This window comes from Syngnathus floridae, chromosome 3, assembly GCF_059516105.1.
Source record: "Syngnathus floridae isolate MCC-2025c chromosome 3, RoL_Sflo_1.0, whole genome shotgun sequence".
Taxonomy (NCBI): Eukaryota; Metazoa; Chordata; class Actinopteri; order Syngnathiformes; family Syngnathidae; genus Syngnathus; species Syngnathus floridae.
The window spans coordinates 21,461,866-21,485,043 of NC_142415.1; the positions used below are offsets into that span (position 1 = coordinate 21,461,866).

The window sequence follows — 23,178 nt, forward strand, 5'->3', positions numbered from 1 at the left end:
TGACGCTGATCATGAGAAAATGTCTATAAATCAAAGGTTGAAACCTAAACTTTTGTAAAATATTGTGTTTGCATCACAGCATACTGATACAGGAATATCAGAATTGCAGATTCGATTCCTCACATTTGAGCTTTTGTTTCCATAACGACATCATTTCACTCCCACTGCTAACTTTTGTTTTTTCAAGTGTAAATGCCCGTTGGCTGCTAAAATGAGAGTTTCGGCGCCACCTACACACTGTGTACATACCGTCGACGTATATAGGGGAGGCCCATGCCTACTGTTTTTAATTAGCGCTAATGTGAAAGAATGGAAAGTGTTGGAATGGCATTTCTGGCCACCCCAGAAGGAGAAGCAAGCAAAGAGAGAAGAGTGTGGGGGGGGCGGAATCTCATTAGGCATAAGGTGAATATGTTTTCGATGGATTTAGAGGGCAGTGATGTTACATTTTCAATTCAATTGAATATATTTCACTTGCAAGATTCAACATGTATATTTAGAGCCAGGTAGGTGTTCCACATGATGAAACTTCACGAGATGTGGAAACGAGAAGCAGCTTTCCTCGCTGGGCTGGGCTGGGCTGGGCTGGGCTGATTGTGCGCCTCACCAGCAGAGAGTTTACAGCCTCGGCGCTGCGCTGAACATGCCTTTTATTGCAAACATTCCTTACGAGTCCCAGGATTCCTCTTCCAGGAACGCTGCTATTGGATTTTTACTCGTTTTTCCCTGATAAAAACTTGATTTTTGTGGGCAGTATACAATTTTATGACTCTTCATTGCATTGCTAAATTCTTCAGAACAAGCATCCATGTATATATATATATTTTTTCATTTTATTTAGAAAAGTTTGGTACAGAAAATGGATGGGTGGATGGATTCAGATTTTATTTATTGATTTATTTATTTACGGGTGTGACAACTTCCTCATCTTTTTGACTTCCTTGCAGCCTCCACAGTTTTGCATGCTCCAGTGTACATTCAAACAATTCAAAATCAGATACGTTGGCATCCAAATCTCTTTATTCCTCCAAGATGGATGTTGGAATAAAATGGGTCCACCAGTCATAATATTTAAAAGGAAAAAAAACAACTCTGCGTGGTTTATTTCATATGATAATGAGTATTGTGACATGATTTGTAGTTATTCACATTTTGGCCATCTGTGAACGCACACATGTATATGCATATTTATTCAGCTCAACGCGCACACACACAAAGATTTGCCACACAGCTGAGGGCGGCAGCTGGTCTCCATATCCTGGTGTTTGTGTCTTGGGGGGTTCAGGTGGGGGCGACGCTGGTTTGCTGGCACTCCATCTGACTGGAGACGCTTTAGCAGTCGGGATTAAGGGATCAGTGCGAGTGTCTGACAAACATTGGATTAGGCTTGTAATCTTGGCCTTGACGGTGCGGTCCTCTATGTTCCACCTTTTCACACACCTCTGGAGATTTATGACAGACGGGAGACCTTTCTCATTTTGCTGTTTGTGATTGACTGGCAAACGTTGTAGGGGCGTGCCCGACCTCTGACCCAAAGTCAGCTATGGATCATTCTTATGAAGTGTCTATTTTTTCATCCCTGTTTCTCTCTAGAAACATTTTTTGGTCTTGTTGTTTTGTAGTAATACCCAAGATGGCAGCCAGCGCTGGCAGATGTTTTTTTTGTTTGGAGTTATGTTTGCTAGCTGCCTCCGGAGGGATTTGCTGAGATCTTTGGCACACAGCGGTGACTGGCTGAAATATTTGCTCGTTGGGGTGTGTTTGTGTAACGGTTCCGCAGAGCTATATTTATACGACACGGGCAATTAGCACCCTGCAGGGGATCTTGATAGTGCGCTTGACAGTGATGCGGCCGGGACGCGGCTGTCAGCTGGGTTGATGAGTAAATAGCTGGCAAAAGGGATCATTTGGTCATTTGGGAGGCGCTGTATGGACAAAGCCTGTCTCGCCAAAAATTTAGAGTGATTTCTATTGTTCAAATTTGACTACCGTATTTTCCGGACTATAAATCAGGTTTTTTTCATAGTGGTGCAATTTATACTCAGGAGCGCCTTATGTGTGAAATTATTAATACATTGTATCATTCACACTAAACCGCTAGAGGGCGCTCTAGGCCTGTGGGATAATTAGAACTGCAACTGACGATGAGTCTGACGTAAGCGACGTAGACGAGGAAGCGCCACATCTTCTATTTCCGGGGTTAGACGAGTTGTTTATAAGTGACACAGAGGATTTCGTTGGATTTAATGATTTGGAGTGACACAGATAGTTCGATAAACTTGTTAGCATGTTATTTATGCTATGGTTGTTTGTGTAACGTTAGCATACCGTACCGTTCAGCCTGTTGTTGCCTATTCTATTTTTATTTTAAATTACCTTTCAATATGACATGTCTGTTCTTGGTGTTGTATTTTATCAACTACATTTCCCCCAAAAAATGCGACTTATACTCGGTGCGACTGATATGTCTTTTTCTTCTTTATGATGCATTTTATGGCTGCTGCGACTTATACTCTGGAAAATACAGTAGTTTAGCCTTCCTTTCCCTCAATGGGATTGTGGAAGGAAGAAGCAGCCCGCCTGAAACGACAGGGCCCTTTAACAGTGATGATTTGAAACCTGTGTGATGGGCAAATGGGAAGGCATTGGCCTGTAGCGCCAAAATGACGGCTGGCCTCTCAGCACCAAAGTGCTCCCATTACCCCGGCTGATGGAGAATGGCTTTCACGTGGACGTGACAAGATGACGCCCAAAGCAAGATCACATGTGATATGGCCGTTTAATAAGAACGGCGCACAGGAAGATAAACGGAGTCAATAAGACAAAGTGAGTAAACTGGCAAAGCCAAGGTGTTTCATCACTGTCACATTAATGCATTCCACTAAGACACAATCTGTCCCATCTGACTTTGAATGAGAGGCAAAGCACATTTAGGAAAAGATTTAAAGTGGGGGTCCCCCAACGCCGGAGATTGGAGGTTCGATCCCTGGCCATTGTGACCATTTCGAAGTATCCTTCAAATCAACGCAGGGTCTTTCGTACAATGTTCTAAGTCAAGAGTGGAAGGCTGCCTAGCAAGCAAAGCTTCCACGGCTTTTGTTTCTTTGTCACGGGCTAATGAAGCCCCCTCAGAGAAGTCGAGTCCTCCGAAGGCCCGCCGTAGCTACAGATCTTTTATGCTCGCTTGCAAAAATATGAATAAATCTGAGTCTCGGATACGACTGCTGAAGCTACTCTCAGATCTTTCCCGAAACGACTGAAGTAGGAGAGTCGTCTCGTCGCCGGACTAAATAATGGAACTATTGACCATTGTTTTTACGCACCACTCTGCAACCTGTTTGTTTGAGCCTTGTAGTCTTGTTTTGGTTCCTCGACTTTAATCAAGCTGGATTAATCGAATTATCTTGTGACTCAGAACCATGGCTAGTTCTGTCCAACTGTATTAAAAGCCATTTTGTGTACATCAGAAAACCACAAATGGAATCAATTAGTCGTTAATGAAGTCTCCAGTGATCTTGTAAATATTTCATTTGGCGTCTCCTGTAGATGTTCAGGTGCGCGTGGCTGTGTCAAAGTGAGAAAAGTGAAAGATGAAAGAACCAGATGAGCTCAGGCAAATGGTCATGTCTTCATTTCCCGACATCAATATTAAATGACACAAATGATGTCTTTAATTATGGGGGTGGTGAGCGCCCCGCAGGTTAGCTCTGAAGTACCGAATGGCTCATTCAGTCTAGAACCTTTCGATAAAGTGAGCGTCACAATTTCAGGACATTTCAAAAATATTTCATGTTCTCAATCAGATTTGCTTCACTCCAGCAAAGCCACTTAAGATAATAATCCATCTTAAGAATTTATTTAGGAAGTCTTTGTTTTCATGACCGAGGGTGCTGTGTCGTCGTGTTTGTTTGTGTTTTGTTAGCAATTTGTGACATGAAGCGGCCTTGGTCCACTGGGGAGGTTCCTGGTGCTTTTACCAGGATTTAATGATGTCTCCAGGTCTACCCTTGGGAAAAGTAGAAACCCCAGTGCTGGGAGGGACGTTGCCTTGCGAGAGACAACACAGGAAAATCGCAAACAATTATTTTGTTGCCTTTTGAAATAGTCCAGAGAGATTTGGAAAAGGTGAGGCTGATTTTTGTAGTGGCCGTGTAAAAGAAAGATAGTAAAAATAAAGGTTGAATTAAATAAAGCCTTTGAGGCCAACAGTAAGAAATAAATAAAGGTAAGACTTCAAAAAGGTCATTTTCTAGTGTTGATAGTTAAGTAGAGTGAGACTTAACCAAAGGTTTCAAACCCGTGGCCCGGGGACCAGATACGGCCCACCACATCATTTTATGTGGCCCACGAAGACAAATCGACTTCATGTGTCAATACTAAATTAAAAATCTAGCTCACTTTTTAGAAATAGAGTTATTGCTAGCAGTTTTTATTTCCATTCAATTTTTAAAAATATTTTAGCCGTCTTTACTATTCACTGATTGTTGTGTAGCCTATACTGTACAGAATTGACAGTCATAATGGTCCTCCGAAGGAAACTATGACTATGATGCGGCCCGAGACAAAAATGAGTTTGACATCCTTGCCTTCCACACTCATCCCTTGAGGTCTGACAAGTCATAATTTCTCTTTTCAGAGTGTTACTTTTTCAAAGTCTCCAGTGTGCACCGGTGACGGCACTGAGCATTTCTTCAGATGTTTGCTGATAAAACTCGTGGAATATCAAAGCTAATTTGATTTGAAAGCCTCCCGTGCCTCGAAGGGCAACGAGCGAGATCTCCCTGACATGCATTCGAGTCCCAAAGCTCGCTCGCTTGCGCGGAAACGTTGTCCCACGGCGGTGCTAAAGTCTCCACTTGCATTTGTTTTGTGAAATTTCTCTTTCATTTTAGTTTTGCTAGAGGTGCAGCGTATGTGTGATTTTGAATATAAATCAGAACCCCCCCCCACCTTGTATTTGCCCAATCCGTCCCTTTCCTGTGGCAACACACGCAAAGCGACTTCAAAGGTGCCACAAGATGAGTGCAAGTGAGGACGGACAGGACAAAGAGCATTTTGGGATTGGAGGAAATCCTCACGTGAGCCGTCTGCTCTACCTCTTCCAAAGTTGCTTTCCTTCTCGCTTCTATTTCACCATCTCTCACCCTGAAAGCCATATTTGATGTTTTTAGTGGAGTGATGTTTTCTTTACTGATGCAATGGACAAGCGTGTCCATTTGCTGCCTTTACACTCTTGTCACCGTTTTTTTTTGTCGGAGACTGACTGCTTTGGCCTTCGTGTGCGGCGTTTCTGCCAGCGAGTAGAAAATGAAGAGCTCTCATGTGGAAATGCCTCAGGGAAAACTAGCTGATTTGACTTCCTGGAATAACGACTCTTGACGCTGGATGTGCTCACCATCCAGCCCTCAGCTTGACATTTATCATTTTAGTTTTATCTCTAGTGCCCAGCCACTACACACACACACACACACTTCCATGATAGCTGAATTTGTCACCTTTAATTTACATACCAAGTAATTGTGTCTGATCAATCTGTGGACTCTACGAAAGTTTAAAAATAATTGAGCGACATCCAGAGTTGACAACTCATCCTTAAAAGTGACCATTTGTACACATTATGGCTGCATTACCTTTGACATTTTGCTATATTCGTAGCTGCAACGACATTAGCTCCACTGTAAACATTGGCCAGAGTTGACCGAGAGCAAGGATACAATTACCAGTCCACTCTGTTGGCACCAGCGCTATTCAAGAACCCCCAGAGGTCCGCAGATGAAAACCCATTACCGGGTCCCTGTGGCTTCACTCCAAGCATCTGTCATCGTGAATTACCGCCGTGTAGGTTTCTTCTTGTCGTTCATTAACAACATGACAAGTGCACAGCCAGTGGAGACAAACTGGTCGGAAGCAGATCTGTGACGTTATACTAGCATAGATGTTGACGCTTGTGCACATTGACAGGCAATTGAATCCTAAATATGTCCAGAGTGGCCCGTCGCTATGGTAACCGAGGCTCACGTTGTTGTGGAACACAGTTTTGCCTTTCTGTTCAATTTCCTTTTACTAAAGTGAATCAAATCTCATGAGAGATATCAAATTAAAGCTTGACAAAGAATAAATGGAATTGAGATGTAGTTCAGTACAAGGTCTAATATTGTCTGAATGGCTCTCGTGATATTGAATTTTTGCGGTCAACGCAACTGAGAAGATTTTTTTTTTGTAATTCTCATTTCTATTGTTAAATATATTTGGTGTCTAAAAATATGTTGCTGGATGACACTTGCATACGATTTTTTTATGATCTGCTGGAGAGTAGGCGGAAAAGTCATTTAGAAGCTCCAACATAGCGGTGGTTTAATTTTAAGCAATTACAGTAAAGTAGAAGCACACACACACACACAAATGCCTATAAAATTTGTCATCGAAGTTGCACCGGGATCATAAAAGACTGATTGCATTGCAGGACGTGTGAGCAGTCAAATGAAAGACTTAATTGTACAGTATAGCGATCCCATCGGGGGATTTATCGTTTTCCAAATGGCCCGATAGTAAATAAATTATGGAAATGATCAGTTTACTTCTTCATGACAGTGTAAACGGTAGAAAAAGCCTGACAACCGTTTTTGAAATGTGACTGAGTTTCCCCAAGAATGAACTCGAATGGCCCAAAGGGGGCCCGGAATCCAAGAATAACTTCAGAAAGATATTTTCAGATCAATTCAGCCTTTGTTTTTTTTCATGTGTGCCAGCGTTCCAAATTTGATTTAGTTTACACACACACACACACACACACACACTGCATGAGGACCCTGTCATCCATTCTGAAAAGAAAAAAGTAAGCTTTGACTTCAATGGAATATTTACACATATTTTAGCACTTTTGAGGCGCAAAAAAATTCTTTTTAAACTCTGCTTTTGCCTGTCACCTGATAAACACTCCATAAATTGATGATGTGTTTACTGCAAACTTTTTGGAAAAATTAGAGCGTGCTAATGGGGTCAAATGCCGAGTTGTACTTTTATTAGAAGGAATCAAGCTTTTTATTTCATGAAAATGCTCGATATTTTTTATTTATCATATTTAACGTGAACCAGTAATAGACGAGGCTTGACGTGCCAATAAATGACCTAGCAACAGCGTTTTTAAATTTGAACACGCATGTATTATTCCAGGGTTGCTGACACATTCAAATGAAGGAACAATCACCACACACACACACATGCACTGCACACACACACCACGTGATGTGCTCGATTCCAGCGGCACAATCCATCAGATGGAGGTGGGGTGAGGAAGGTGACACTTTCTGAGGCCATGGTTTTGACTGACAGGCAAGCGAGAGGAGAATCCAGTGACATTGTGCTTGTCTGCCGCTTGTTGTTTCTTAGCTCCATTAATTGTGTGTGTGAGGGGATGATACAAATTGAAGAAAAAATAACCGAGGTGAATATCTTCTAGGGCAGAAGCTTTCCAAGGTGACCTGTTTCTCACCATAGCTGTCAGGAAGTCAGGTGATTTATAGCTGCTTGGGGGATTTTTTTTTTTTTTTTTTTCTTGCAGTGCCTCCTTCAGCCTCTGGCTGCAACCGTGATGGAGAATTTTTTATTCTACTTGGTCCTCCCTGAGTGCAGTTAGCAAACAATGAGACGCAAGAAATCAAATATAATTTCGTTGGCTCAACTTTTCTGGTTATGTGAAAAGAACAAGATGAATTGACTGGCAAAACTTTTTTCCGTCATGTCGCAAGCAATTCTGTCAAAGCCTTCACCAAGGAATATCCGATATCGTTTCTCGCTTGGTTGCCTTCTTCGCAGTCCTCACATTTCCAGGTTTTGCATTCTGAACGAGTTGACAGCCGATGCAAAATTATCGATCCATCTTTGACTGGAGACTCAGAAAATCTTAATACTGTTGACAGATTGTCACCATCTGATGAGAGCTGAGGAGGAACAAAAAGTGTTTCGCACTACATCTCGTCCTACTTTATTATCCTAATTGTGCACTCCAGCGCCAGTCCACTAGAACAGTCTCCTCACCTCTTCTGTACGTCATGTGGAAAGGTCAGCCATCAGGGGTCACGTCCTCCATGTCGAGCCCCTCCCCGTGCCCCCGTTTATTATCTGCTCGTCTTGTTACGGTGCAGAAAGGCCAGCCAATCAATTGTCAGCATTACAGTCCAGCTGGCTGTCAGAGAGGTGGGGGGGGGGGCAGGAAGTAGCGCCCTGTCAGCTGAAAAAATGAAATATTACCTAGAGAAATCACTTGAGCAATCGGCAAGAAAGAAAAAATAAAATCTCAGCTCAGACCGCCAAGACTGCAAATGAGTTTTAACAATTAACTGCTTGACAAATGGGTAAAACTATTTTATTGTTTTGCAAATAAGCCTGAAAGACAAATGGGAGAGTTAAAATTGGCTCTTGGAATTTTTATGTTATCCTATTTGTCTTGGCAGGGGATTCTCCCAGGGAAGTCTGAGGTAATAAACAACAAGATGGCCGCATGGAGGAAATAAAATGGCTGTAAACATGTAGGAGGAAGGGGAAATGTTAAGAAACTTACGGAACACGCTGAGCTCCAATGAAAATCATAAAATGAGTGGAGATTTGTTTCATTATTGCAAAGTGACTAGTGAGTATTGAGACTGCACCGATGTCATTTTTCTTTGTTGACATTAATGTCGTCGGGAGTTTATATCTCAAAATCACAATCCATGGGTTCTCCTGTTTCAAGTTTATTGCTCAATTGTTTTCTCTTTGGACGCCTCACGGCTCTTTATTTATGCCGTGTGATGGACAGGCAAGTACATTGGAGGATTAAGTAAGATGAGAACATGAAAGAAGCGAGGTCAAGAAGAATGCGAGCAAGATTTGAAAAAGATGAATGAATGTACTTTGTGGACAACTCCCACTCGAAGAACAGCAAAGCACATTTTTGTATTGATTAGGAGACAGATGCACTCCGTAACGATATGCAGCAATCAATTGATCCGTTCAATCATTTAAAGCCATTGACTTGTTTCATTATTTACTTTGGTCCTACTTGGCCACAAGCCAAGTGAGGCCCTTAGTTCAGTCCTAAGTGCGTTTTTATGTTTGTAATAGTTTCGTTGTTGAGTCACCACCCATTTGTGCGCAGCCCTATTAAACACCAAATTAACCCATTCAGTGCCATTGATGGTTATAGACGTCAAAGATATGAACTGGGTTGGCAGGGAATGAGTTAAAAGTAAAAAGAAGGCTCGAACCTGCAGTGAGCAATCAAAGGAGGGATCAATGCAAGTCTGAAATCTCGGCTGCTTAAAAGCCAATTTATCTTCGCCTTTAAATGCGCTCGCTCTTCTGTTAGTGTTAGCACGCTGCGACTGTAAATCAAGTAAACAGTGAGTAATAAAGTGTCAAGGTGACAAGCGTGTAGAGAAAAGAAAGGAAAAGAAGAGGAAAAAGGGCAAAAGGCAGGAACAGCTCCAATCGTTAAGCTACAATTTAGCTTACCCGCTTGCAAACAGTTCGGCTGCCCATTCTGTGATGTCGTAAAAGACGTCCGTGTGCGTGCCTTGCTTCCCCGAGGCCTTGAGGGGCCCGTAATAGTCTCATTAGAGCAGACCTTTTATTCCCTGGGGCGGCTTAGCTGCCGACAGTTAACCTGTCCCGGATCTTGACGAGGGCCCACATTAACCCCCAGTAACCGGTCCAAACGACTACCTATAATGGACACAGTAAGATTCTGTACATTGAGAGAACGATGAACTCGTACGTGCATGAGACCAAATTTGCTGCAGAATAATGGTTGACAATGAAGTCATTGCATTTAAAAAAAAACCACAATAATTCAGTTTGATTAAGTTTTCTGCTTCTGTTTCTGTCTCGCTTGAGTATAGAACTCCCTAAAATCCCTCTGCCATCCCCTCAGTTTCCAAGACTACCTTGACTCACCCCCTCCATCTCCGCCCCCCCACATCCCATTACCCTTTCTTTGGTCTTGCTCTCTCCCATCCTCCCTTACGTCTTGCTGTCTCCTGCTTATCCAAGCGTGCAGGACTTAAAACATCACTAGGGCGCTCGCTCTAATTGGCTCCGTCCCACGGAAGAAGACCTGCCTTTGCAGAACATGACACGAGAGGCACTTGTTCCTCTCGTGTGTTTGAATGAGGTAATGGGCCGCATGAGCGCGTGGGGCTCTTCATTTGTTGCTTCCTCCAGGAACGTGTTTGGATCAAGACATGCTTCTTTTCTGCGGAGTGACATGCTCGTGTGTGTGTTTGTGTGTGTGTGGTGTTTTACCAGTTTAGCTTGGTTTCTTCTTCTGTCTGCTCTTCTTTTGAAGCAGATGTCTTGGGAGTGGGTGTGGGATCTGTGACTTTCTGCTTGCTACATTATTTATTCCCTTTTACAAGAAACATTTCGGGTTGACATTTTTTTCCTCAGCACATTCTCTCCTTTTTCCTTTGTCTTAATCCGTCAAAATGGTAAATTATGTGTTGCGTACCCTTGGAAATGTAACATAATATGCCTCCATTAGTCACAATTTGAGATTGATAGGAGGTGCAGGATACTTATCGTTAAGTCATTTTAAGTAGCTTTGCTCCCATCTAGTGGCGTTTTGTGGTTATTGCAGACGGTTCGAATCGGTCTTCCAAATTAAAGAAAGAAACTAGGGGAAATTGGATTATGTGTGTTGCCACGCCTGACACAGTTGAAAAAAAACGATGTTACATATATGTTTAATCCGGATTTAAATAAAATGTGTTTGATTGAAACAAACAACAATAAATTTGACTTTATGGACAAGCATGACCTCCAATTCTGCTGGAATGGTTCCGAGTGACTCCAGTATCGTGAGGGCCAAAAAAAAAACCAAGTACAACAATCAAGATTAAATAATGATAAAAATAATAAATAATTTTGCACCACTTCTCTAATGAATGATAAAAACAAAGCAGTTGAGCAGCAGTAAATTTGGTTTGTCACTGAGAACAATAAGTGTGAAATGCCACCATGGCGGCGGAATGTCTCCAGGCAGACTTTAATCATATTACAGAGGCACACGCTCAAGGCGGCACATGAATTCGTGCACCGCGCGGCGTCTGTGAGCTCATGCAAGTGTGTCCGTAGAAGATCCTATTTAATGTCTTAATTAACAGGGGATTTATGCAAATGGAAGAGGGTGTTACTCATGCGATCCGGGGACAGGCGGGGGGATTTCAAGGCATTTCCTGGAAGGGCGAAAAAAGAAGATTAAATTATCGTGAATTTGCTGAGCTAACAGTTCATTTAATTACAGCAACAAAAAGAAGCGCTCTGTGGCTGATTTCTTGGAATATAAAGACGTATAATTGTGTTTAATTAAAACAACAGAGGTGTTACGTTCTGTTGACACATTTTTATTCACAATATGTTGACAGGTTTGTTGCCCAGTCAGCAGCGTTACCGAAAGCTAATTTTCTTCTGGAGATGCCTCCGCTTTGTCCTCACTACCTGTAGGTACTTGCAATTGAACCCTGTGGAACACCATACAGTAAGGCATAGTGGGACTCAGAGCAACTGAAGCTAACACAAAAAAAAAAAAAAAAATGAGGCTGACGCAAAAAATCCTAATGCTGTGGTTGAGCCAGCAAAAAACTCACCTACCTTATCAAATGCTGCAGTTGGGTCTAACAAAACAAGATGTTCCTGGTTCAATGCTATGGAAAATACAAACAGACTAAGTCACCTAGCGACAGCCGTCCTGTTTACTTTTTATCCTGATGGTTGACATCTTCAGAAGATTCAAGTCCAACAATAACTCCGATGATCCAACACGGATCCCCGTTTAAACAGCAGTGCTCTTTTTTTTTTTTTTTGCAGCCGAAGAAGCTTTATTGCACTGTCGTGTGTAGCGCGGAGTGGACAAGATGGATGTTGATCTACTTTGTACCTTAATAGGAATTGTCCTCTCCGCTTACATCGTTTGATGTCCTGTGTTTCTCCAGTTTGTTTATCTTGAGCGTCCACATGATACTCAGGGGTTCTCCACTTGTCACATTCTTGTCTTGATGCATCAGTAGTAGCTCAAGTCTATTTTTACCGCATTGTTCGGCACTATTTAAATGATCAGTGTCGGAAAGAATGCCCGGCGAACCGATCGGATCCTTGCATCGATTGGCCAATGTTGGTTATCGTGGATGGAATCATCAAGTGAGGCCTGAATTTTTATTTTTTGTTCAAACCCTGCCAGCAAATTTGATTGCTCTTTTTCCATGACGCTGACCTGGTTGGTTTAATCCCATTTTGGCTCTCGTTAGGTGTTGAGCACTTAGTTTTCCACAGCAGTTATAGTACTCCCCCGGTGTGGCCGGTCGTCATAGCAACGCGGCCTACCGCGCCACGTAAACAGTGGAGAATATTGGTGGGATTAGACCTTTAGGAATATCAGGGTACCCCACTGTTTAGGAAAAGCGAGGGATGAAGGAAAACGTGCTTTTTGTAATATTGTTGAGAGAGAACGGGCTAATTGGTTGCGGAGGTGGAGGGTGTAAAGAGCCAGATGTTTCGTTGCGATCGGAAAGTCTTGAGTGGAACGGCAGCCATGACGTCAGTTGTTTCCCTTCATGTGGCTTCTCTCTCTCTCTCGTACCTCACACGAGATTTTGGAACACGTGACATAAAATTCTCTGTTTTGCGTCACAGACTCAAAGTAGCACTTTTGATAGAACCTTTAAGTGTCTGCTGGTGTAATTGAAGACATCTGAAAGTTGGCCTTCTGTCCTCGGAGCTCCTGGAAGACATGATGGTGAAGCGTAAATATTGACAAAGAGGTCATCAACTTTCAAACAAAGGAAATAGTTCATGTCGAAGTGCTAAGAATAAAAGTCAGCGAGAAGGAACAACTTGCACCCTCCCGCCAATCTCCACCAAGCTTAACATTTCAAATTGAACAAATAGAACAGTCGAGCTTTTGAAGTTTCCTCCTGATGCTTGCGAGAATCATAAAGAGAGAAACTGTTTGTAAAAGCAATTTCCTCCACAATGAAAAGTTTATTGCTGTAGACAGTTTTTTTTTTCGTTTCTCATCACACCCTATTAAGACGTCTTCCCTCCTCGACTTGAAATACAGCTTAGTTAATTTGGCAACGTCTGGGAAAGGCCAAGCGTATTCCTGTTTAATCGTGCATATTTTAGTGAGACGATATTGTTTCATGGAGGTATAATAGGCGCACCATTGCATATTTATTCTTGTACTGTAATAAGACCGAGCCTTGCTGCTGACTTAAGTCCCGGTCTCGGGTCTAATGTGACCCTAAAGAGAGAATCCATGTTAGAGACGTTCAAGCTGTGACCATTTTTTTTTCGATTTGCACCACCGCACTGAGTACCTAATGAGCACAAATAGCTATTTTCTTGTCTTTTGGCGGCTATGCTGTGAAGTGATATAGCGGGCATGTTGCCATGGAAACAGCAGACAGAGACCATGAGCAGGAGATCGTCCTCCCTCAAGCAAGGGTGTGCGTGCGTGTTGCCATTAAGATTTCTGAGTTGTGTACAACAATCGGTGTTTTGTCTCTTTCCATACAAATTGGAAGCTTTTCATTGATTCCATATCGCTCTGAAGTCTGGAAGCGTACATGTTCACCGGCCTTGGTTTTTAATTGATGATTCACCTGCTGACAATTCTTGATGCGTCATTTCACCTCGCCATCAATAGTTGAGTTCGGCGTTGCTAGGTGACCCCTCCGGCGACCCCCACCCTCCCCCCCCCCCCCACCCCACCAAAAGAAGCGTCACGATTCCCCTCAAAACGGACACATTCGCACATTGACACTTTTGACCTCGACAAGATTGCTTGTATAATAATGTTGGAGCAAACGAGCCGTCTGATTGGTTCCCATGCTCAGAGTCTCTGCGGAGGAAGGTTCATTCAGCCTGAGGCGAGAGAGCTCCGACACACACGCACATGCACACACACACCTATCAGCGCAGTGACAAATGGCCTCATCATACACTGCGAGAACAAAATTGGGTCAAAGGGGGGGAAAACAAAACAATAAGAGAAGTGAACGTGAAAACATCAGCGAGTGCTGAGTTGGATGACAAATGGACTGTAAATCTTTTTTTGCTAAGATGCAACATATTTCATCTCTTATTGGAGATTCATAGAGACAAGATTTTAGCCCATGTTGATTATAGTAATTACTAGGAGATATCTTGAGGGACCGAAGCACGCTGATTAAGTTGGAATCACCAGCGATCACCAACGCATGATCACTTAGCTCCTTTTCAATCGTCGCACAGTTCATTTGTCGGCAATGGCTGTTCAATTGAATATTAGATTTTGAAGACAAGGAAAAAAGTGTATCTGTGGATTTAGGATTTTTTTTTTATCTCCAACTCAAAGATGTTTTATTGTGGTAAAAGTCACCAAATTATTAACTCAAACTATCTTAAATGTTTTGACCCTGGGCGTGCACTTTTCCAATCTCCGCTCCAGGGCAGCAGCCGCCGGGGGTCATGGCAATATCACCTTCTTGTGATAAAATAAATTGAGAAGCAAAGACGGCAATTCTCCAGACAAACAGAAATGCCCCGTAGAGGTTTAAGGCTTCGCACCAAATGAGAATGCTCGGCCTGCAAGGTGAACAGAGATTACCTTCTCACAAACTCCATTGCCGGTGGCCGTGTCCCTACCGCCGCCTCCACTCCGTGTCAAGAATAAAACAATTGTCTTTCTCGGGATCCTCGTGTCAACACGGTGACCCGACGAGCAGTAGTTAGTCTGAGCCGGCCGGCTCAGTTAATCAGCAAATTAAAGGTGGAGTTAAACACATTGAAGCTGACATTTATTCTTTCTTGTTATGCACAAGTCTAATCCCATTCGGGGTCATTGACGGGGTCTTGGTTTAAGATTGGCCGAGCATTCTCTGGGCAGGTTCCACTTCCTCGCCGTGAATATAATGTGTCTTTGTGTCATTTGGCATTTGACTTGGAAGCGCGAGAAGGAAACATTTGCAAAGGCGGTTCAGCCGAGGAAACGTTCTTCCCTCAAGCTGAATAATAAACTTCAGTCCAATTCTAATTACATCCCAACTCTCCATACCTTGACAAGTACAAAACGGTGAAGTTCAAAGTCTAAAACTTTTTTTTCCTCACTTCAAACCCATTTTAAATAATTCCCTCATTTTCAATGAATCCACTGATTTCAGACAGAGCTGATTAACGAGGAAGGAAGGAAAAGAAGATTGTGTGTGTGTGCGTGTGTGTGTCCCCGGCTTCCCCTCTGAATGAACCAATCTATTCCAAACCCGGCCCAGTGTTGAGATTGAGGAATGTTCTTGTCCAAATACATTTATTCAGGCCGCGTGGACGAGAGCGGCGCTACTAAGACTTCATTTAAAATCGCCGCACGGTTCCCTGCTGCTACTGCCACGAAAGGGCAAAGCAGTAGTTGCGGCTTGGTGGTGAGAATCATGGAGTGCGTCCTCAAACGACAGCTCCTCGACTCTGATTGGTCGGCGTTTGTTTATTTGGTCTCGTCAGCTCTGTTTATACCCACACGGGACGTCGCTCACTCGCAGCATCATAGGCCGAACGTGCTTACCTGCACTTCATCGTGTTTAACACGAGCGTGTTCGTGCTTGTGCATGTAAGCCGCCCGCTATTCTCAAATCGGACCACAGGGGCCGTGGGATCCCATCATGTAGGCCCATTTCAAGGGTTCTCGTGTTTTTCATGCAAGGCCTCGGATGCGGATGTCTGCTTGTATGTGGCGCTGGCAGCGACGCTGATGTGATCCGACACGGTCGAGGCTCGTAAAAGGATGCTTTAGGCTTCGGTGGCTCCCGGCTGTAACCAGCAAGCTCCTCAGCGTGTTCCTCCCTCTCTCTCTCTTCCCATCCTCTGTACATCCCCCCCCTCGGAGCCTCCCGCCATTCAAATGTGTTTTTCAAACAGTTGCTTTCCAGTAAAGGCCAAATTATTCTCACGCAGATAATTGTGTTAAAAATATGATCCATAGTAACTGGATGACAAAAGGAAAATGTGGTTTTTACCGGCATGTCCCTGTTTTGGTATCTTGGTCCAACCCAAAAAATACACAAAACATGTCACGTTATTTAAGCGCTAGCTAGCACGCAACATTTTTGCCATCAAAAAGAGCTTTTCTATACGTTGTAAATTAAAAAAGTAATAAAAAGTAGTAGAATGCAGAAATACATCTTAAGGTGTTTGAATGTTTATTTTATTATTATTACTATTATTACTGCTATTATTGTTATTGTTTTTATTTTATTAATATTATTATTATTATTAAGCTTATGTTTTTTGTGTCATCCTCCCCAAAGATTAACATTATTAATAAAAAAATTAATTATAAGAATAAAAAGTCATGACAACAACCATATAAGTACAATACAATAAGAGTATTTGTAGTTTGTTGCTTCCAACTATTGTTTTGAAAGACCTTGAAGGCTATTTGTGTCTTGGGTGAGCCTTCTATGCGTGTCCTTTTCCTCACCCCTAAATTTGTCATTTTTAACTCGAACCTGGTGTGAATGTTTACTCCCGAGTCCATGTAATTGCTCCTTATAGTCTTCATCTTTCCAAAATATTGCAAGCTTGCGAGCTGTCATAATAAACAGACGACCGCTTTGATAGCAACAAAAGTTCTGGGCTCACCACCATCCAGCAAGCCGCGCCATTATTTACCTGTGCTGTCTCTTTACATTAACACCATGTTACATTCCCAAGTTATTATGTCTGATCTCGAGTCCAGTTGGTGTCTATTCGGGTCCGCTCGGAATAGATATTTATTTCTCTTCCTGAAAGAGCGCTACGGGTGACTGCTGTGGTCAGGACACACATGTCGAACAACCCGCCAGGTCTTGTGCTGGGAAATCACATTGGGTGACCATCACGCCTCTTTTTCGTACTCGTATGTTCGTATGTGTGACTGACGTACAAGATTCAATACAGCTTGAAAGTTCCTCTAGCCATTTGTCCAAATTAAATCGTGCTCAATCAAATCTGTCGCGGTTCACAAATCCTTCCCCATTGAGATGAATTGAACTGTATCAGCCTTGCTCATCCCCAGTTAATGACATCATTAAATTCGACATGGAAATGGTCCTCAGTAAGCAGCAGTTGAATTCGTTGAAAAATTATACATGCCTGTAAATATAGTTGTTTGTCTACATGTGTTGCACCACCTTTTGTATTCAAATCTCTTTTTCTCAACGTTTTTGGATGGAGAGCTTTTGAGTACTTGAATTTGAAGAGATAATAATCAAAATAGTCAGTAAAACTAGTTAAATGAAATGAATGTACATAACCTTGCTCATAATGACACGTTCAGGACTTTTTGTGGGTTCGGCATAATGGGGAAAAAAATCTTCTTGAATGTTTGTCTTGTACCACAGATTCAAGACATGGTGGAAGATTGATTTGATGTCAAAAGAACTTTTAAGGTAATAGAACACGGCCTTGAGAAAGGTGTATGAATCGGAACGAAAAAAACAGTGGCGCTCGTAACCTTGAGCAGTTTTGCGTCATGCTGTCACACACATTCATTCTTTCTGTCACTTCTTTTCTCTCCTTTCATCCCCGCGTTGGTTGTTCGCTGCCAGGTTGGCAGAAAACAGGATTAGCCCGGTGAGCAGAGTGGGGCAACATGGAACGGGTTCCCTGACCCGACCGGCATGCTGGTTCAGAGGCAGACTGGAGCCACTCGCTAAGCTCTTTAAAGGATTGCGTAGTGTGATAAAGAGCGCGTATTCTAATCTGATCTCCAGATTGCCGCTGTCACAATCAGTCCATGTACATTTCAAGGCGCATCTGCTCCGCCAAAGTCACCCAGGCCACCTCAGCAAGAGGGAGAAATTGCCTTTGGGTAAAGTGTGTAGCTGGGGACAATGTCATTAAAACCAGAGCTGGAATTATAGACAATTAAATTAGGGAGATTATTCAAATGACCTAATCATGTTTTATTATTGGGATATTTAAATAAATCTGATCTTGTATAAATGCAAAGAGGGATTTACTAAAAGGATGCACTTGAAATTGCAGGTGCAATTTGTTTTTTTTTTAGTAGCCAGTTTGTTATTAAACGTGTTGGTGGTGTGGCAGTTCCACTCACCATGGAAAGCATTAAAGAGCATTGCAATCCCACTGTTGCTAGGTAACATGGTTCCTGGTATCAGGCCGCATTCTCAGATATGGTCGGCGTTCAGTGCAACAACAATTGAGACGTGCCCTCGCCCAAATTTACAAACTGCTGGTGGGCCCTAACAATTTGCAAATTCTCCATAAAATGAGTTTTCTAGCGCCTCTATAGGTTTGTTTTTTGGTGCCACTCCTCGATTTGAAACATCTTCCCACCATCTGCTAAATTAGAGGCTTGCTGCCTTCCTCTTACCAAGCTTTGAACATTCAAACGACTTTTAAGATTTTCTTTTTTTACGACTCTGAATAAAAACTGAACACTTAGAACTAATTTTTCAGCTAACTGGCGTACTTCAATACTTGTTGACGACGGAGGTCTCCATTTCCTAGCCTGGCATTACGGCAGGTGTGTTACATCACATTTATTTTTATTTCCCCTTACTCAAAATGTCTTTTATTGCCTTTGCGTCATTGTGCAAGGAAGGAGAATTTATTGAATGGAGGCTGTGAGTAAGTGGTGCTCATCTGGGTGGGCAGCACTTGGCAGCCATTTGTGTTTTGGTACCCCGCAGCCATGAACGGGCTGTAAAGCTGACCCGGGGCTCCCTCGGCGCTTTAACCGGATTTGGGTCCAAACTGTTGATCTTTTTCAATCCTGAGCCAATATGAACATTTACATCACTTTTAACATGCTAGGTCGGCACTTTTCTACCACAATGTTAGCCAAAAACCAAATGCAAGCCAAACGTTGCCCTCCTGAATGAACATGATTTTTTTTTATTTTTTTTTTTTATTGTTTGTGTAGTAGTCGTCCCACCCACGTTAAAAGCCCTGAAATGAGCATAAAAGGAAAGAAGTTCAGTCTGACTCACAAGGAGGATCTTTTCGGAACTTTTAACGCAGGATTATTTGATACTCGCCGTAATCTCTGTTGACAGTATCGCCATAGTTACAGTAGAGCAGCGCCGACACAAATGTCCATCCCACGCAGATGTTTATTATTCCGAGCAGGAATACAGAATAAACACCAAGCAGGCTTGCAGAAAGTCGTTTTAAGTCTCGCCGTCAATAGCGGGCCCATTTACAGCTAAACTATTATTAGACGACAGTCTTCTGTCGTCAGGTAACTTCAAAGATGCCTGCGTGAAAATACTTTTTGCTCTTTGTGGATCATGGGAAAATAGTTCCCTTCCCGTGATGCTCATGTTTTCCCATTTTCCATTTTCCGACCAACACGAGAGGCTGTTGAGTGGCGAGCGTACTTTCCAATGTGTTCGTTTTGGTGACAGGATATGGGTGAGTTTAGTTCATGATGAGCTCGACTGAAGGTCAAAGGTCAACATTTTCCTCCCAAAAGTGTGATTTCCAATAATATCGGGCTTTTTGTTCACAAAACGTTTTTTTTTTTTCATATTGAGAAAGTCCTCCAGCGTGACCCTCGTTTTTGCTCGATCGGCAATCTGAAAAACAAATCTGTAAATCAGATAAAAAGATTTTAGATGCTCACCCTTTTATCTGTCGCTCCTAACATTTAGTATGTTAATCCTAATCCAGTTACAAGAATCTGTAATTATGTAAATGCTAATTTTGAATATGTGAGTTTGCTCGAGTGCGTTGAACCGAACCCAACACAAGTGCAAAGCTCCGTTTTTCTTTTTTTTGGTACCCTTAGAAGCTTGCTGAGCATCCGACCACAATCTACTAATTGGCCACTCTTACACAAAAAGGAAACCTCTGGAAAATCCAAGAGACGGCCCGTGAAGATAAATCGTCATGTAATTATACCTTCAATTCAGACACAGATGAGGAAACACAAATGAAAACAGTCAAACATCGTTTTTTTTTACTTCCGTGATTAGTCTAATCGGAAGTGCCTCGACTATAATCACTGAATTATGTGCTTTGTGTGTTATTGTTGGGAGGTATTTTTAGTGTTTAGCAGCTGAGCGCTGTGTTTAAGATGTTTGCACAACTTGTAATCTAAAGTTATGTTCGGAAATAGCCTTGTCATTGGCCTTGGCTTTGAGCATCGTCAAATACGGTAATTGTCTAAGTCTAAGTGTTTTGTGGTGGGGTTTGAAGCATGATCTTTTCTTTTATTTTTTATTTATTTAACTTTTTACACATTTTTAAGCAGTATTTTTTTCTTTTATTTTTTAAGCAGTATTTTTTTTTACACATTTTTTTAAGTAATATATATATATATATATTTTTTTTTTTACACTCCTTAGAAATATTATAACGTGATTCTATTTCCATTGTCCAAGCTGTCTTGCAAACAAAGATTATTTATTCGTGGAAATTTCAATTTGCTGCCTTTGTTGCTATAGAAGTCATATTAAGTGTAAAAATAAATTCAAGCAAATTCAAATTTTTTTGCTTAGATTTGACAGTGTACCTAATGAAGTGTCCTGCAAATTTATTTTGCTGTATTTACTAATACAGCAGAAAAATGTGTTTTCATCCAATAACTCTTTTACGGAGAACACATTGACACAATTATTTTATGAATGAGAATGCACAACATTGGGTTAAATCCAAAAGCGTGTGTGTGCGTGTGTGTGTGTGTTGCTCTCCTCCTCACATATGTCAGCGCACATGTAAGCCACACCTGCTCCATAGTGGCAGGCAGGCAGAAGGAGAGCGAGCCAGTCAACTCGAGCGTGTTTGAGCCCGTGTTGTCATACGCCGAGGAGTCGCTCAAGCGAGCGTACGTCGCCTCTGCTCCCTCGACTCGACTCGTCTCGCCGACGCAATCAAACAGACGTGCTGCTCTGCCTCTTGAAACAGCCGCAGCTCGATTAATGACGCTCATTACTGGAGAGTGGACCCGACCGTGTCCACTTTGGATTCCTCCCAGCTTGAAGTTGGATTCTTTTTTTATCTGCCTTTCTGGACTTTATGGAATTGTCTGCCACCCAAGAAAGATTGACATTTTAGAAATAAGGAACCGCTAACAGGTGGGCTCCGTGGCTTTTGAGCCCCCCTGCTGTTTTTTATTTGAGGGTGGGAGCTTAGCTCACTTCCCTGCTGAGAGCACATCCAGATGCACGCCAAGAGAATTTGGCGGGGGTAAGATGCCAGCCATCCTCGTGGCCTCCTCCAGCATGAAGTCAGGACTCCCCAAACCGGTACACAGCGCGCTGCCGATCCCTCAAGTCTCCAGCAGGTCGTCGGCTCTCGCTGCGCCACTAAAGACCCAAATTCCATCCCTGAACCAACATTTGGGTTTGGGACGTCCACGAGGCCCTTCGGAGATCAGGCAGAACGCTCAGGTCAGGACCAAAACTCACGATGGAGTCGAATATCTCTTTACTTTGTAAATTCGCTTGTTTTTTGGGGGGTTTTTTACGGACGTCCGCCAGCAATTGACATCACCGTAATACCGTTTGGATTCAAACAACAGCAAGCGGCACAGTTCCTTCGCTGGCCCACTTATTTGGATCTCTTAGATAAAACACATATATAATGCAACGGCCTTTCACGACGTTAAGTTCAGCGGTGTTTTGCTGCGCCAAGACAGCCAAGTTACATTTGAAAAATCCTCGGTCATATAAAAAAAAAAGAAATAATCACGTTTTTATCATTGTGAACTTTTGGCCTAGCAACAAGTGGATCTGCGTGTTTATTATAAAATGAAATTGTTGGTCCTGTCACTATATGTTGTTGGCATAGATAGATGATTGGTCATGTTTTCAGAGGAGACGCAAACGTCAGCGAGGCTGTCTCGGTCGGCTGCGTTGTGTTTGCTATCTCTGCGATGCCCGCACGTGTCAGCACGGGCACTCTGCTGTGTTTGTTAAACGTTGGGCGCGCTTAGCAACGCCACGCAAGGCAACCTTGTAAGGCGTTGAGGAGGCCAATACAAGCGTGCTGTCGCTTCTTTGACGGCTAATCACGTTTTCTCTTTGACCTATTTTTCAATGACTCTCTCTCTCTCGGCCGCTATCCCTTTTTATTGCCTCTCTCCATCCCTGCGGTGCTGATAAGGCAGTCGTCTTCACCTCCCGGCTGGCTTACCCTTTGACCTTGCATGTAGTGTCGCACCATCCATCTACTCACGACCCGCTCCTGATTGTAAATGTTTGTTCATCCTTCCCTCAAGAGAATCATAGCGTTTATCGTTTTTAGAAATAAGCGGTTCCTTAAGATGGAAGGTTCCAAATATGTGTAAAGGAAATGCACAATGGAAAGTGTTCCATTGGAAAGTTCCCAATGGAACGTGCTGGTACTCATCTGAGGGATTAGCCCAGCGAGGTGTGCGCTACCCGTTCCCAGCTGGCCGACCAACTTGGCTCCAAACACACCAAGGTGTTATGTACAGTTAGGAACAGTTAATCCGTGATAGCCACTAGATCATGTGAGGAGATCCCGTTAGTGTTTACAAGCCAGTGAGGACATCACTTGCTCTGTGTTGTGGCGCGTCACTCTACCGTTGCTGCATGTGGGAAGTCTAGTTTAGACTAAAAAAAAAAAGCTCTGCAACTTTGCTGTCCTCTAGTGGTTCGTTTTTGCTATGCACCCTAATATAAAATCTGCGCACTTGTTCATTCAAGGCCACTTCTTTTTTTCTTCTCTGTCAATCAAACGTATTGTGCCAGTCCTATCGTAGTTGCAATCTGCTTTTTATTTTTAATTTTCTTAGGAAAGATTTTTTGATTCATGAATGAAAGAAAATAAAGTTGCATTTTTAAATCAAATGCAAGACAAACATTTGTATATTTGCACATATGTGGTTTGCTCTGTCAACTCTCCGGCAAGCTCAGCATCATTAATAAACACACACACGACCTCCGACCCCCCCTCTCCCAACACACACACACTACCACAGGGAATGATTTGTCCATGTGACAGCTTGATAAGGGGCTCCTTTCTTGATAAGTATCTTTTGAGAAAAAGCCATCCCCTGTGCAAATATCTACTTTATTGAGGTCACAATGAAGGCTCAGCTCCACCTGGAAGCCGAATCGATCTCACACTAACATTCATAAAATACATTGGGAAGCTGAAAGGGCTCATTGTTTGCTATTTACAAATGTGATCGCCAAG

At 42.6% G+C, this 23,178-nt stretch overlaps 1 protein-coding gene across 4 annotated transcripts in view; it reads left to right on the forward strand.

Moving 5' to 3' along the window:
* The window catches only part of nav2a (neuron navigator 2a), an 80,664-nt gene that overhangs the window by 13,452 nt on the left and 44,034 nt on the right, over window positions 1–23,178 (forward strand). For 2 of the 4 annotated variants that reach the window (XM_088371387.1, XM_088371389.1), the window contains exon 1: window positions 20,799–21,404. The exons of 1 other annotated variant lie outside the window; for it this stretch is intronic. In XM_088371387.1, coding sequence (XP_088227513.1) covers window positions 21,207–21,404 — 198 coding nt within the window. In that variant the 5' untranslated portion in view covers window positions 20,799–21,206. Of the gene's footprint in view, window positions 1–20,798; window positions 21,405–23,178 lie in introns of those variants that run through there. One more of the 4 variants, XM_088371390.1, reaches the window with a different exon arrangement.